This window comes from Pseudorca crassidens, chromosome 16 (assembly GCF_039906515.1).
Source record: "Pseudorca crassidens isolate mPseCra1 chromosome 16, mPseCra1.hap1, whole genome shotgun sequence".
Taxonomy (NCBI): domain Eukaryota; kingdom Metazoa; phylum Chordata; class Mammalia; order Artiodactyla; family Delphinidae; genus Pseudorca; species Pseudorca crassidens.
Genome location: NC_090311.1, coordinates 55,987,923 through 56,001,005, shown reverse-complemented (window position 1 = coordinate 56,001,005; position 13,083 = coordinate 55,987,923). Strand labels below are relative to the sequence as shown.

The 13,083-nt window shown below is 45.9% G+C and overlaps 1 protein-coding gene across 29 annotated transcripts in view; it reads right to left on the bottom strand.

Annotated features, from left to right (window-relative positions):
* KCNMA1 (potassium calcium-activated channel subfamily M alpha 1) overlaps positions 1–13,083 on the bottom strand; it is a 748,425-nt gene that overhangs the window by 198,879 nt on the left and 536,463 nt on the right. For all 29 annotated transcript variants that reach the window (XR_010935922.1, XM_067710429.1, XM_067710402.1 and 26 more), the window contains exons 11-13: positions 12,267–12,372; positions 10,449–10,531; positions 6,240–6,309 (exon numbers count right to left, since the gene is read on the bottom strand). Coding sequence is in view for 28 of the 29 variants with exons in the window: in XM_067710429.1 (XP_067566530.1) it covers positions 6,240–6,309; positions 10,449–10,531; positions 12,267–12,372 (259 nt within the window). In the remaining variant the exon portion in view is untranslated. The remainder of the gene's footprint in view (positions 1–6,239; positions 6,310–10,448; positions 10,532–12,266; positions 12,373–13,083) is intronic.

Below are 13,083 nucleotides of genomic sequence, written 5' to 3'. Positions count from 1 at the left end.
CCTGAAGGGTTTACACCAACTGTTAGTTGGTTTACACCAACTAACGCCAACTGTCGGGCCTCCCCCACAGGTTCTGATTCTTTGGGGGGAGGGGAAGGCTGGAGAATTTGCATTTCTCACAAGTTCCGAGGTGACGCTGAGCTGCTGAGCTAGCAACCACATTTCAAGAAGCCCTGCCCTAAATCATCCGGCACATCACAGTGGAGATGTGTTACAATCTCTTGCAGATGGACTGATCCTACTCAACAGTGAGGTCAGACCCTGCGATGAGGACCCAGAGGCATGTTCATCCAATTATTTTTAAGTGGCAGGAAGCAGAGAGTCAGAGATGATACAGTGGATGAAAGAATCAAGCTTCGAAAGTTCTCCAGAGTTGGAAAAATGGGCAAAAATCATCAAGATTTAAAAGAACTTAATATCAAATACAGCATTTAGGTTAAAAGAAAAAATCAATTGTTTAAATCCAAAATGTGAAGCCCTGACTTGGCAGACATGAGGGGACAGGAGAAAACACAAAACAAAACAAAAAACCTTGTGTGTAACTAAAACTCCCCAAAAGAAGTCAATCTCGTGACAGATTACAGAAAAAGCCGGCGCTAGCTTGTTAGAAATGGTCTTCAGATCATGGGAAATACAAAGGTTTCCTTCTGTTGTGAACTGGTCAGGCTAGTTCCCTGGCGCTTGATGTAGTTGTGACAGTCAGATTTTAAAAGGGAAATTGATAACTGAATAACCCCCCGAGAAAAATGACAAGCCTGAGACGAGACGTGGGTTCTAGAAAACATCTTTGGAGGAACAGTGAAGAGAGCCAGCAGCCTTTGGTCCGAAGAAGGGCCCCTCCTCCAGGGAGACAGGATAGTCATCTGTGAACACTTCGGGTGCTGCTATGATAAGGAGAGATTAGACTTGTCTTGCTTTGTTCCAAGTGCCAGAATTAGGAATGACTGGTGTGTATTACAAGAAAGCACTTTTTAAGCTTGTTTTATAAAGGAAATCTCTAAGGATGTAATTTGTCTAAAAAATGGAGAACGCTGCCTCCAGAAATGCAAGGTCTCTTTCCCTCAAACTCAGTGCGTGTTTCTCCAAGTCTCAGTAGATAGACTGTTGCTTTGCACCGGAGGCTGAGTCAGAGCCCTTCGAGGCTCCTGCTAGTGCCAAGACTCTATGACCCTGAAATGACTGTTTCTCTCCACGTGTCAGCAAGCGCAAGGAGCATGAAGGAGGTATATATGCAGGACAATATACGACAGGTGTGCTGCCAGGAGGAGATGGGAGGCTCCACTGTGGAGCCAAGACCAAGTGCAATGGCTCTGTGCTTGGCTTTCAGAAATACCACTCTCGTGAAATTCCCTCTTGCAAAATCCTGTTCTGTAACAATCTTGTGAATCCTAACCCGGCAGTGTTTACTCCTGGAAGATTCTCCCTGATGAGAGCTGTTAAAATAGTCCCATGTGTGGGCAGGAGCAGATGGGAATTTCTGTCAAGCTGAGTATCAGAGACCTTCCCACATCACAGACTCAATTCCAGCAATTAGGCCTGCCCTGTATCCCATTTCTCTCCCTACCCCTCACTGGCTTAAGAAGGCCACTTTTCCCCTTTACTTCCCTGGCATCGTAGGGAATACATCAGGCTAAGTAGAGAAATACTCATTTGCATGAACGTCATCTGCGAAGAATGAGGAGAAATTAAATGTAAGTCATGAACAAGTAAATCATCAAGTGTAAAAGGAGATTTGGGTGGTCCAAGCCCCAGACAGACACTATGTAACCTTCATGGCAACTTCAAATAAACAAACAAATCTTTTTAAGATGGTTTCTCACATCCCCATATGCCATCCAGGGTATGAAGTCTAGGATTTTATGTCTTGGGTCCCTCATGTACCCATCTGGTATTGAGTTCCTTAGACATATTTTACATGTTATTATACAGAAAAGTCAAGTTCGTTTCATTTCTCAGCTTCCTCTTTTGGCCACCGTATCTTTCCCAATCGTGGGGCAGGGAGCCGCAAGGGACATGCCAAAGGCTGGAAGGTCTGTGTGCACCAAACAAAGAAGGGTGACTGACCCAGGAACTCAACTTGTTCGTTTCTGGCAACTCTGTCCTTTTTCATTTGAGGGAACTTTGGGTCCAGTGTCCAGTGGAAGACGCCAGTGTTACTACATAGGAGTCTAGAGGCAAATCCTCTCATCTGGAGAACCAGCCCTGCTAAGGCAGGACGAACAGGACTGGGGCTTCCCTCTGTTTGAGACGAAAGGAACGTGCAAACAGGCTGTCCTGGGAACCAGGAGAGATGAATTCCAGCCCCAGGGCCATCTCTCACTACACATGCAACGTTAGGGAAGCTGCCATGAGGAAGAAAGAAGGTTGTCTCAGAGAAAACACTTCAACACTCCTGCTCAAGTGTAAGGGTTTACAGTGAGAAAGCTCAAAGAACTTGCATCTCCATTCGGCCACTGGGACTTGGCTTCAGGTCAGAGACAAAGACCTCTTTCTGTAGAGTCTGCTAGGAACATTTTAAAAGTCCACTAACAGCTAGGTCATCAGGAGTGAACCTTTCCAAGATGTCCCAAAGCATTCTTTCCTTCAAGAGTTTTAAGCCATCTGCGCTCAAATCAGATAATGCCCCTGTGCCGTGTCCTTTCCATGCTGGGAGATGGTGAGGCTGAGTGTTTCTCTCCCTGAATTCTACTGGGGGTAAACAGATCCACTTTGGAGAACCTCCATCCTTCTGTAAGTCCTACTCAGAGGAACCACAGTTTGGCTCAACAGCCTGTGGCTCTACTGAATGAGAAGGTGGCAGTTTCAGCAGTTCTGTCTCTTAGCTCACTGGCTGCCCAGTGACCATGAGTTGTACCCATCAGAGACGCTCTGAGACAGAGCTTAGACCCACGGTCTGCCGTCACACTGGGATACTAAAACGCACAGATGGTCAAATGAGGACTAAATGGGATAATGGATGTCAAAACGCTTTTAAAACCCTAAAATATGACACAAGTGTCTGAGATTATTATGATGACAAACTCAGAACGAGTTTTATATGGAGAGAAAGAGGACAGCTTCCCTACATCCCTCTAGGTCCTAGAATAGCACCATCGTTAGATCACGGGGGATTGAAATTCTTTATCTTTTAAATCTGATATCCAATTATGGAATTAACTATCCTTTGGAATATGCTGACAGGGATATAAGTGTACATGTATGTTACCAGGTTTTTTCCTGAAAGCAAGTTTTAATGGATGGAGATCTCTGGGCATCTAGTCATGGGTACAGAGAAAGTGCCAAGAGAGAAAGAAAAATAATATTGTGAAGGGTAGATAGGATCTTAAAAACAGCAAAATTAAATCAAAACTACAATGCGATATCATCTCACATTGGTCAGAATGGCCATCATCAAAAAATCTACAAACAATAAATGCTGGAGAGGGTGTGGAGAAAAGGCAACCCTCTTGCACTGTTGGTGGGAATGTAAATTGATACAGCCACTATGGAGAACAGTATGGAGGTTCCTTAAAAAACTAAAAATAGAACTGCCATACGACCCAGCAATCCCACTACTGGGCATATACCCTGAGAAAACCATAATTCAAAGAGAGTCATGGACCACAATGTTCATTGCAGCTCTATTTACAATAGCCAGGACATGGAAGCAACCTAAGTGTCCATCAACAGATGAATGGATGAAGAAGATGTGGCACATATATACAATGGAATATTACTCAGCCATAAAAAGAAACGAAATTGAGTTATTTGTAGTGAGGTGGATGGACCCAGAGTCTGTCATACAGAGTGAAGTAAGTCAGAAAGAGAAAAACAAATACCGTATGCTAACACATATATATGGAATCTAAAAAAAAAAAAAAATGGTTCTGAAGAACCTAGGGGCAGGACAGGAATAAAGACGCAGACATAGAGAATGGACTTGAGGACATGGGGAGGGGGAAGGGTAAGCTGGAACGAAGTGATAGAGTGGCATGGACATATATACACTACCAAATGTAAAATAGATAGCTAGTGGGAAGCAGCCGCAGAGCACAGGGAGATCAGCTCGGTGCTTTGTGACCACCTAGAGGGGTGGTACAGGTAGGGTGGGAGGGAGGGAGATGCAAGAGGGAAGAGATATGGGGATATATGTATATGTATAACTGATTCACTTTGTTATAAAGCAGAAAGTAATACACCATTGTAAAGCAATTATACTCCAATAAAAATGTTAAAAAAAAAAACAGCAAAATTGTAAAGCAAGGTGAAGAATGTCTATTTGCAGTTCTCAAGGAATGAGATGACAAATAATGACCAGTAGACTTCCTGTTCCTTCTCTGCAGGACAAAAATGAAATGATAAAGAGCCCTGTAACAAAGTCACCATGTCCCTTTCACTCTCACACATCTTAAAGGACAAAGTCTCATAAGTGACTCTTCCTAACTCTGGAACCCAAATAGATTGGCGTGGCTCTAAACAAAATGCGTTTTAAGCAAATAACCATGGGTCGGTTGATGTCTTCAGCACTGTTTCTGAATAATGATAAGGCAGACGTTTGTGAAAGATGTTCGGCTTGCTATGATAAGCTTGCTATGATCGTGTGAATGCTGACCAGTACCATCTGGATCCCAGGTCCGTGGAACTACTTCTGAGTCTGACAAGACTCACAGAGCTGAAATCCTCCTTAATTCCTTGAAGATGCTGCATTAGCACTCATTGGAAGGAGAAAAAAAGGAACTGACATCCCTTTCTAAACATACAACATTAATTTTCCTATTCAATCTAAATGCAGCCCCAAATCTAAACAACAGCTTAAAGCACTCCCACACTAAATGAAATTTCAAATCACAAAGGAAAGAGGGAGAGTTCCTTGCCTCGGGAGCTGTCACCGGCCACAGCCCTGCTCATAAAATTCACCTCCCCCTACCAAGGCTGCTGGCAAAGAACTTCTCCAGTTTGATGCCGGTGAGTTACCAATACCCTCACTTTCTCTCTTCAGTGTCCTGGGTTTTCCAGAGACGAACAGGACACTGTGACCTTGGGTGCCCACCACCCAACCCACTGGCTGGAGCGTGGCACAGCCTGCAGTGGAGCCACCTGGGAGGGCTGGGCAGCAGCGGGCGGTGGGCAGCAGCCCGAGCGGCAGCCCAGTCACCAACAGCAGGCTCCACAGTCAACAATGCCTCCGATGGGCTTCCACACGGCGACATGGGGCAGCGCTTGCCAGCAATTAAGAAATAATGGCGTGGCACTGGTGCATTTGGCAGAAGGGAGTCCTCTCTGGGCAACCGGACTGCCTATTTCGTAGGGAATATGGCGCATAAGATGGGACACACGCTCACTCACAACCCAGCAGGGAGTGATTCTGTCCAGACAGGACACCTGGTGGCAGGTACTGAGCAGCCTCTGGTCTCTCATAACTGGTTCCATGTCAAACACAGAAAGGTGCCACCTTCCCTCCCCCAAAGCTGTTTTCCTGGGAGGCTACTGATGGCCGAGCAAAGGAGCATTGCCTTTGAATGAGAGACAGGACTCTGGTTTACGGAGAAGTAACCACGAGGGAAACAGCACAGACTCCAACATTTGTTTTCTTCCTGATCTCCCTGTAAACTGTAACACTAGGAAAATTCCTTTATGTTTAATCTCTGGATAGCCAACTATTTTCCTAAATTCAACGGTGCAAATTCTCATCTTGAATTTCAGGATGCGGTTTTCCACATTCTCCACCCAGTGCGTGGTCTGTCCCGCCAAGTTCATCTGGTCTCAGATAGAAAAGTGCTCACTTGCCTGGGACACTCTACACCTTGACTGCAAAATCCCTGAGGGCACAGAACAGGGCTTCACTATTTCCACCGGGACTGGGGGGCTGTGGGTGAGGCCCAGTGTTGACCACATAGTAGTACTCAATAAATACCCATGGAAGAAATGAGTGTGGCACATAAGAATTCGAAGTTGTTGGAATGGGATCTAAAGACACATCAATATTTCTGAACCTAGGGGACCAACAGATGCTTCCTGAACGAATGAGTCAATACGTGAAGGAGTTTCCCTCCAGTGCCCAACTGCAAACGAGGTGTTTGGACTGAAGAAACGTCCCAGGGAGGTTTTTGCCCACCACTCCTCTTTACCCAGGCCTTTGGATTGCATTGGTGTGTGTGCTCGTGCATGTACGCACATGCGTGTGTGGCTGTCTGGGAAGGGGGAAGAGCCTGGACCCCCGTGTGCATCGCTGAGCCTGTGACAGGCTCTCACTGCCCTACCTTGTTATGATACTGCAGCATCTGAGTGATTATTCTTATCTTCGGGTGGTAGTTCTTTATGGAGATGACTCTGAAAAAGAAAAGAACAAAAGCTGAGCCAGGGTGTGCCTCACCCTTGGAGTCTGATGGGAAGATTAATTTGATTACATCCAAATGGAGTGAATGTAGGGCCAGCAGCCTGGACCTTCAGAGAGGTTGCAGCCACTGGGCTAAGTTACACTGTGTTTCCACTGCCATGTCCCGTGGTCATGTGAAAAGGAAATCACAGGAGGGCCACAGGCCATGTCCTAGGCATAAAAGAAGAGAGAGGTCCCGTGGTGTCTCGGTGATGGCATGTGTGTACCGGGCATGGGGGTTCTGGAGCAGCAGTCACGGGCTTATTGCCCACATGGGCCTCGAAATAAAACAAGCTCAACTCATGGGGCCAACAGAGGTTTGCCATCTCACATACCCTAGGGAGGAGCCCGGAAACGATTTGCTCTGAGTCCAATTCTCCAAGTTAACAACATGAGACAACGTGACAAATCATACAAGCAGCCTGACAAATGATTCTAATTGTCACGCACACATGGCCACTGTCACAAAAATGATTTCTGAGCAGGGCTCTTAGGATGGGCCTATCGTATCACACGACTCAGCCTGGGATAGCTAACAGCATCTAAACAATGACTTTGATGCCGGTTACAGTGAAGTGTCAAGGCCTCGGGGAGGTCATGGGCTGGTGGAAAATTCCCCCAAACTGCTCTCAGTCCCTACTTAGTATTAACTACCGCCAGCCCCCTACTACTCTAACCCTCCCTCCTGTTCCCCACAACAATCACTGTGCTGCAAGGGAGGGGCCGGGAGCAGAGGAACAGAAACACCTGCATTCCAGTTCCAGCTGCTACACTAACAAACTGAGTGACCTTCAGGAAATCCCTGGACTCTCCGTGACTGTTTCTTCATCTGGACATTGGGGGCAACGGTACCTGCTTTATGTATTTCACAGGCTTGGTATGAGCAGCACATGAAAAACCAGATGTGAAAATGCTTTGAAATCATTAAAAGCTCTCTCCACATGCAAGTTATGGTTTTTGTCATTACCCACTCTGTCAGAGGTGACATTGTACATTTCCTTCTGTGACAAGGAAGGCTAAAGACTGGGATTCCACAGAAAGGCCCACCTCCTAAGCCTCATCGGAAATGCAAGTGCACTGGTCATGACCACCCCACAACTTCCCACCAGGAAATGCCCTATGCTTCATCCCTTCTCGTGCAAAGATGGAGAGGAGGCAGCTGGGGAGCAGTTTTGTCTGAAAAGCTGCCACTTGGGAATTTAGGAAATGGATCACGCGGAAGCCTCTTCCTGCACAAATTCACCCTTTTGGGCTTTTGCACTTGAAGGATTTCATTTTATTTTTGAAAAAGTGTTGTGTTGGCCCATGCTTATAATTCAAGGACTTTGAGCCTCTGTCAGCCCTCGGAATTCAGTTCACAGCATCAGCCAGTTTTCTGCATTAGCTCATTTCAAATGGATCTTTGACATTTTAATTTCAAAACGGGCAGATTGGTCTCATTAAACTAAGGGGAAAGGAGGATTATACAAATAAGGGAAAGACAGATCCCTTCTTTTAACCCTGAGCTTCCCATTTCCTTTTGCTCCCTGGGCCTTCGTTCTGATTCCGTTAATGAATGGCTGAATCACATTTCTGCTACTACCTTTTTCAGTCATTTTTACGCCGTGGCATCATGCCAATCACCCAGATACCCTGTATGTCTTCATATTAACCCTATTGTAGTCAGGGCTTAAGTAAAATATTGTGATTAAGAGAAATGCCAACCTCAAAGCTGTTATCATTTCAATCATTCACTTAAAATAAAAAAGGCAGGGCCAGCCCTAAATTTCTCTGTGGGGTAAACATTAAGCTTCCTCTTCTTTTGGTTTTCCATTTGAACTTTTGAAAATAATGTTCCCGAAAACCTACATTTTTGTCACTTCAAATGACACAAAAAAACGTGAAGGACACAAATCCTAGTTCAAGGAAAGGGCCAACTGATGCACCCTAAGCTGGGGCTGTGACTAGTTAGGGGACAGGCTCAGGTGTGGAAGCAGGTCCCCATTCCACCATCTCCCTGCGGCCTGGCAAGCCCAGTGCTTACAGGAGTCCATGCATCAACTCTCTTAAGATGACTGCACTAGGCATACTGCTGAAGAAAGGTGAGTAGAAAGAGAACATTGTGCCAGATGTTGCTTGCCAGACGCAAGGACCAGATGCTGAGTGGAGGATGTGCTTCAGAGGAATTCTGCCCCCTCACTGACGGGAAAGCTCATGTCACCTGGGGCCACTGAGCGAAAGCAAAGCGAAGGAGATGCGAGCATTGTAATGGTGCAAAGGCAACTTCCCTACCCTCTGACTCAGGTAAATTCACAGCAGTAAACCAAGCTGTAGGAAGAGGGGAATCTTGGTCTAGACCCAAAGGATAGCTGTTTGCAGTTAGGCAAGAGTTCCTGGGAATCTACTGGGAGTGAAATGTTTCCTCTTGGTTCATCTCTTCTCCAGAAGGTTCTCTTTATTACCTCCTCCTGCTGCAATTTATGCTGCAGGAGAGAAGAATCCAAAAGGGTTTTCACTAAGTGGAGCAAAATATCTTAACTTTGTAGTCATTTCATAGTCCCAAGATGTCTGGAATATGGGTCTATACAAAGAACAAAAATGGAACAGTTTTCTCCTGAAATAAGAACAGAATAAGGAGCAGGAGTTGGCCAGAGAACGGCCTCAGGTGGGCCCTGCGCGTTTACGAGAAAGGCGCTGGGCAGTGTTTTCCAAAGAGCGACCCCCCACCTCCCCCAGCCCTGCCAGGAGATGTTCTGTAAAAAAAAAATTAAAAAAAAAAAAAAGGAGGGGGAGGGGGCCTGTAGTCAAATAGGTTTGAGAAAGTCTCTCTAGAACATTATCTTAGGAATTTGTAGTATTCAAAGTACTGAGGAGGCATTCAGGGAAGAAAACCATTTCAGGGGACTTCCCTGGTGGTACAGTGGTTGGGAATCCGCCTGCCAAGGCAGGGGACACGGGTTCGAACCCTGGTCCGGGAAGATCCCACATGCCGCGGAGTAACTGAGCCCACGCACCACAACTACTAAGCCCGCGTGCCACAACTACTGAAGCCCACGCACCTAGAGCCCATGCTCCGTGACAAGAGAAGCCACTGCAATGAGAAGCCCACGCACCGCAACGAAGAGTAGCCCCTGCTCGCCGCAACTAGAGAAAGCCTGCACACAGCAACAAAGACCCAATGCAGCCAAAAATAAATAAATAAAGTAATTAAAACAAAAACAAACTATTTCATTTGGGGAAACTGGTTGAAACAAGCTGATTGGTTAACAAACCCCTCTTTGTGGGAAATATTCATCTATGTGTGCTATAGACACACTCGGAAAGCTCTAACCTGGGGCTCCTCGACCTTGGCACTATTGACATTCGGGGCCGGCTAATTCTCTGCTGTGGGGGGCAGTCCTGTGTACTGCAGGATGTTGAGCAGTAACTCCGGCCTCTACCCAGCAGACATGAGCAGCACCGTCCCCTAACTATGACAAACAAGAACATCTCCAGCTATTCCAAACTGTCTCCCGGGAGCGAAATCGTTTACAGTTCAGATTTCTCAGGCCCACTCCCCCTCAGGGAACATGGTACCTTAGTTCAGGCCTGCTCCCAATGAAATCTATCTTTCCTTCGCTAGTCCTCCACCCCAAGACTGGCTGTGAGTCCCAGAGCTCCTATCTTTTTTTTTTTTTTTTTTTTTTGCAGTACGCGGGCCTCTCACTGTTGTGGCCTCTACCGTTGCAGAGCACAGGCTCCGGACGCACAGGCTCAGCGGCCATGGCTCACGGGCCCAGCCGCTCCGCGGCATGTGAGATCCTCCCAGACCGGGGCACGAACCCGCATCCCCTGCATCAGCAGGTGGACTCTCAACCACTGCGCCACCAGGGAAGCCCAGAGCTCCTATCTTTTGAGGATGAGCTTTCAGTTAATGAGGCCTTGTGTCATTACCCTCTGTACCCACCACAGCCTCAGTTCCCCACCCTGCCTTAGGCCTATGCAGATGGCTAGTTGTAGGATGGCTAATGAGGAAAGAAGGTCCCACAGAGACAGTGCTCTGCAAAGGACCCCACAGGAGAGCGAGTGGCCAGACAGCACCCAGCCCAGAGCCTTCCCGCCTCCCCAGGCTTACCTCATGATGTTGGAGGCATCTTCAGCATCGGGGTCTGCGCAGTACTTATTGGCAAGGATTAGGCACGCATCTGCTGACTCTATCTAAGACACCAAAAGGAAAATCACAGAACACAAACATATAAATAGCCATGCTTGGTTGCCATCTCTCTCTGTAGATGGTTCTGGGGGAACCTGGTGCTTTGAAAGGAAAGAAAAAAACAGTAATTCTGAGAGATTATAGTTTTTGTCAAAAGTGTAGGTTGCAATTTCTTGTTATGATATAAATAGTTCATCTTGTTGCTGTTGGAGGGGACAATGTGTACCTTGGTAACTACACTTCCCATTCTGCATAGCCTTTTACACGTAAGCTTTCTGGATTTCTTGAGATAACAATTAATTAAGCCTTTCGGTCCCCTCTCCATCTCCTTTCCCCACCATCTGCACCATCATCCTAACTTTTCCAGTCAGGAAATGGCGTTAGGGGGGCTAAACCTCTTCTCTCAGGCTACCAAGTTAACTGAGTCATTGGGGATTCAGAAATTTAGAGTCCAAAGTCCTTCACCTAACCTTTTTTTCACATCTTAACCGTGAAATAAGAGGAAATGAGAGCCCTAACTCAGACAACAGCTCAGTACTGTTTAGTATCCAATTAGCATTCAGATATTCAAAAGACAACGAATCTACGTGTATGAAATGATGTTACAGATGACCTCGAAATACAACCTACTGACTTATCTAAACATGTACCAACAGAGGCTTATTCCTTTGAGGGGATGAGGAGTTGTGCAAAGTATTGATTGCATCTAAATCAGGTCCATGGACAGTAACTATTTTCCCCAAGTTCCCATAAGATTCCACATTAGACATAACTCGGATCAGGTCTGGATAATATTAACAGGACTCTGTAAGCATAAGAATTCCCATTCTGGCTCAGGTCTGCCCTACTTGGGATGTTGTACTTATAACAGACCATTCTTGCATTTGGTGGGAGGCCATGGTTTCCTCCATGGTATGTCACAAATTGTCTCTAGTTTTCCTTCTTTCATAAAGTAAAGAATTTACCCAAATCCTTTTGGCTTATTCACGTTTGCCAATTACATTATTTACTGCATTATGTGGTGACCACAGTAAGCATTTAGATGTCAGTGGATTCAAAATATTAATCTATCTCCACTGGCGTGCAAATATTGAACATGCTTACAAAATCTATGTGAAATGAGTAAAGTAGCAGATGCCATTCTGCTGTATCCCTTTCCCTTATAAGCCTTAGGTGTGCTTTATAAGAAGGTCCTAACCTACTAGGTTCTAGAAAGAAAGATTAGCCCATTACCAAGTGCTATCAGATACCTGAGTGTTTAGTTTTGCACCTTTAGTCCTTGGTGAGGAAAAAAGGAAGCTCAAAATGTGTTATGGCTTCGGTAAACTTTATTTTATAGTGTATCCTTAATGTTTCTTTCTGACGTAAATAACAGATTTCAGAGCTACATTGAGCCCAATTTAAGTATTCAAAATGGGAATTACTTGATTGTTATGTTATATATTGAGTCCATACAACTGGTCTACTTCCTTTAGCAGTGCTAATATTGAGGCAACCAGCGATGTCTAGCATGTTATGTACAACAAGTCCACATGTGGAATGCTTACAGGTGGTCCACCATGTGCAGGCAGAACAAAGTCCTGGGACCAGTGTAAGGGTGATACCAAGGTTGGTAGTATCTGATTTATCTCATTAGGGGTATGGAGGTGACTCTTGGCCACCCTGGGACGCATGTCCCTTCACCACAGAGTCACACACCCCCAGATGGAGTAAAAGCAGAAGTCACTTCTTCCTTCTTACCTTGACTCTCGCAAGATCGTGTGGATTGAGGACTGAACCCTGATAAAATTCCACCTGAGTAAAATGTCGTTTGAACAGAGCTTCAAGCTCCAGGTTAGGGGAAATGCTGGGCAGGGAGAGAAGAAACAGCCATTAATATAACAGACTCAGGTATTCAGCCTCCATGACCTCCCTTCCCTCCAACTGTCAGAGAGAGAGACATGGGAAAAAGGTTTTCACCTTCAAAGCAGCCCCCTTTCTGGCCATAAATAAGAGGCTCACACTCAAGAGAAGTAAAACCCCAGCCCAACTGAAAACCAAAACCAGTACGAAGGTAAAATGGAGAGTTCATAACCTTTACAGAGTCTGAGGCCTATGGGGCATGATGAATGGAATCCCTATTTTATGAATGGAGAAACTGAGGCTGTGACATCAGGGATTAGCCAGAAGTCTTCCTGGCAGAGCCTCCCGCTGTTCCTTCCATCAAAAGCCTTTTCCCTGCTTCTCTACCTCATGGACTTTTCACTCCCCAGGGCCTGGATCAAAAAAACGTCCCTTCTGAGCAGCCCTACACAGAGCTGATCCACTCTCGGTATCGCTCTTGATTCAGCATGTGTACGCTAGTCATCATTCTTGGTGCTGAGCTACACAGCCATCCTTCCCATTGCAGGGCAAGGATTAAAACACTGGTGGACCTGTTCATTCATTGATTATTTCTGCAGAGATGAAAAATACCTACTCTCTGTTAGGTACTGTGCCTACTGGGTGCCAAGGACTGAGTTGATCAACCCTTGCCCAACATTTATGTAGTACTCAGTAATGATCACAACCGCTAATG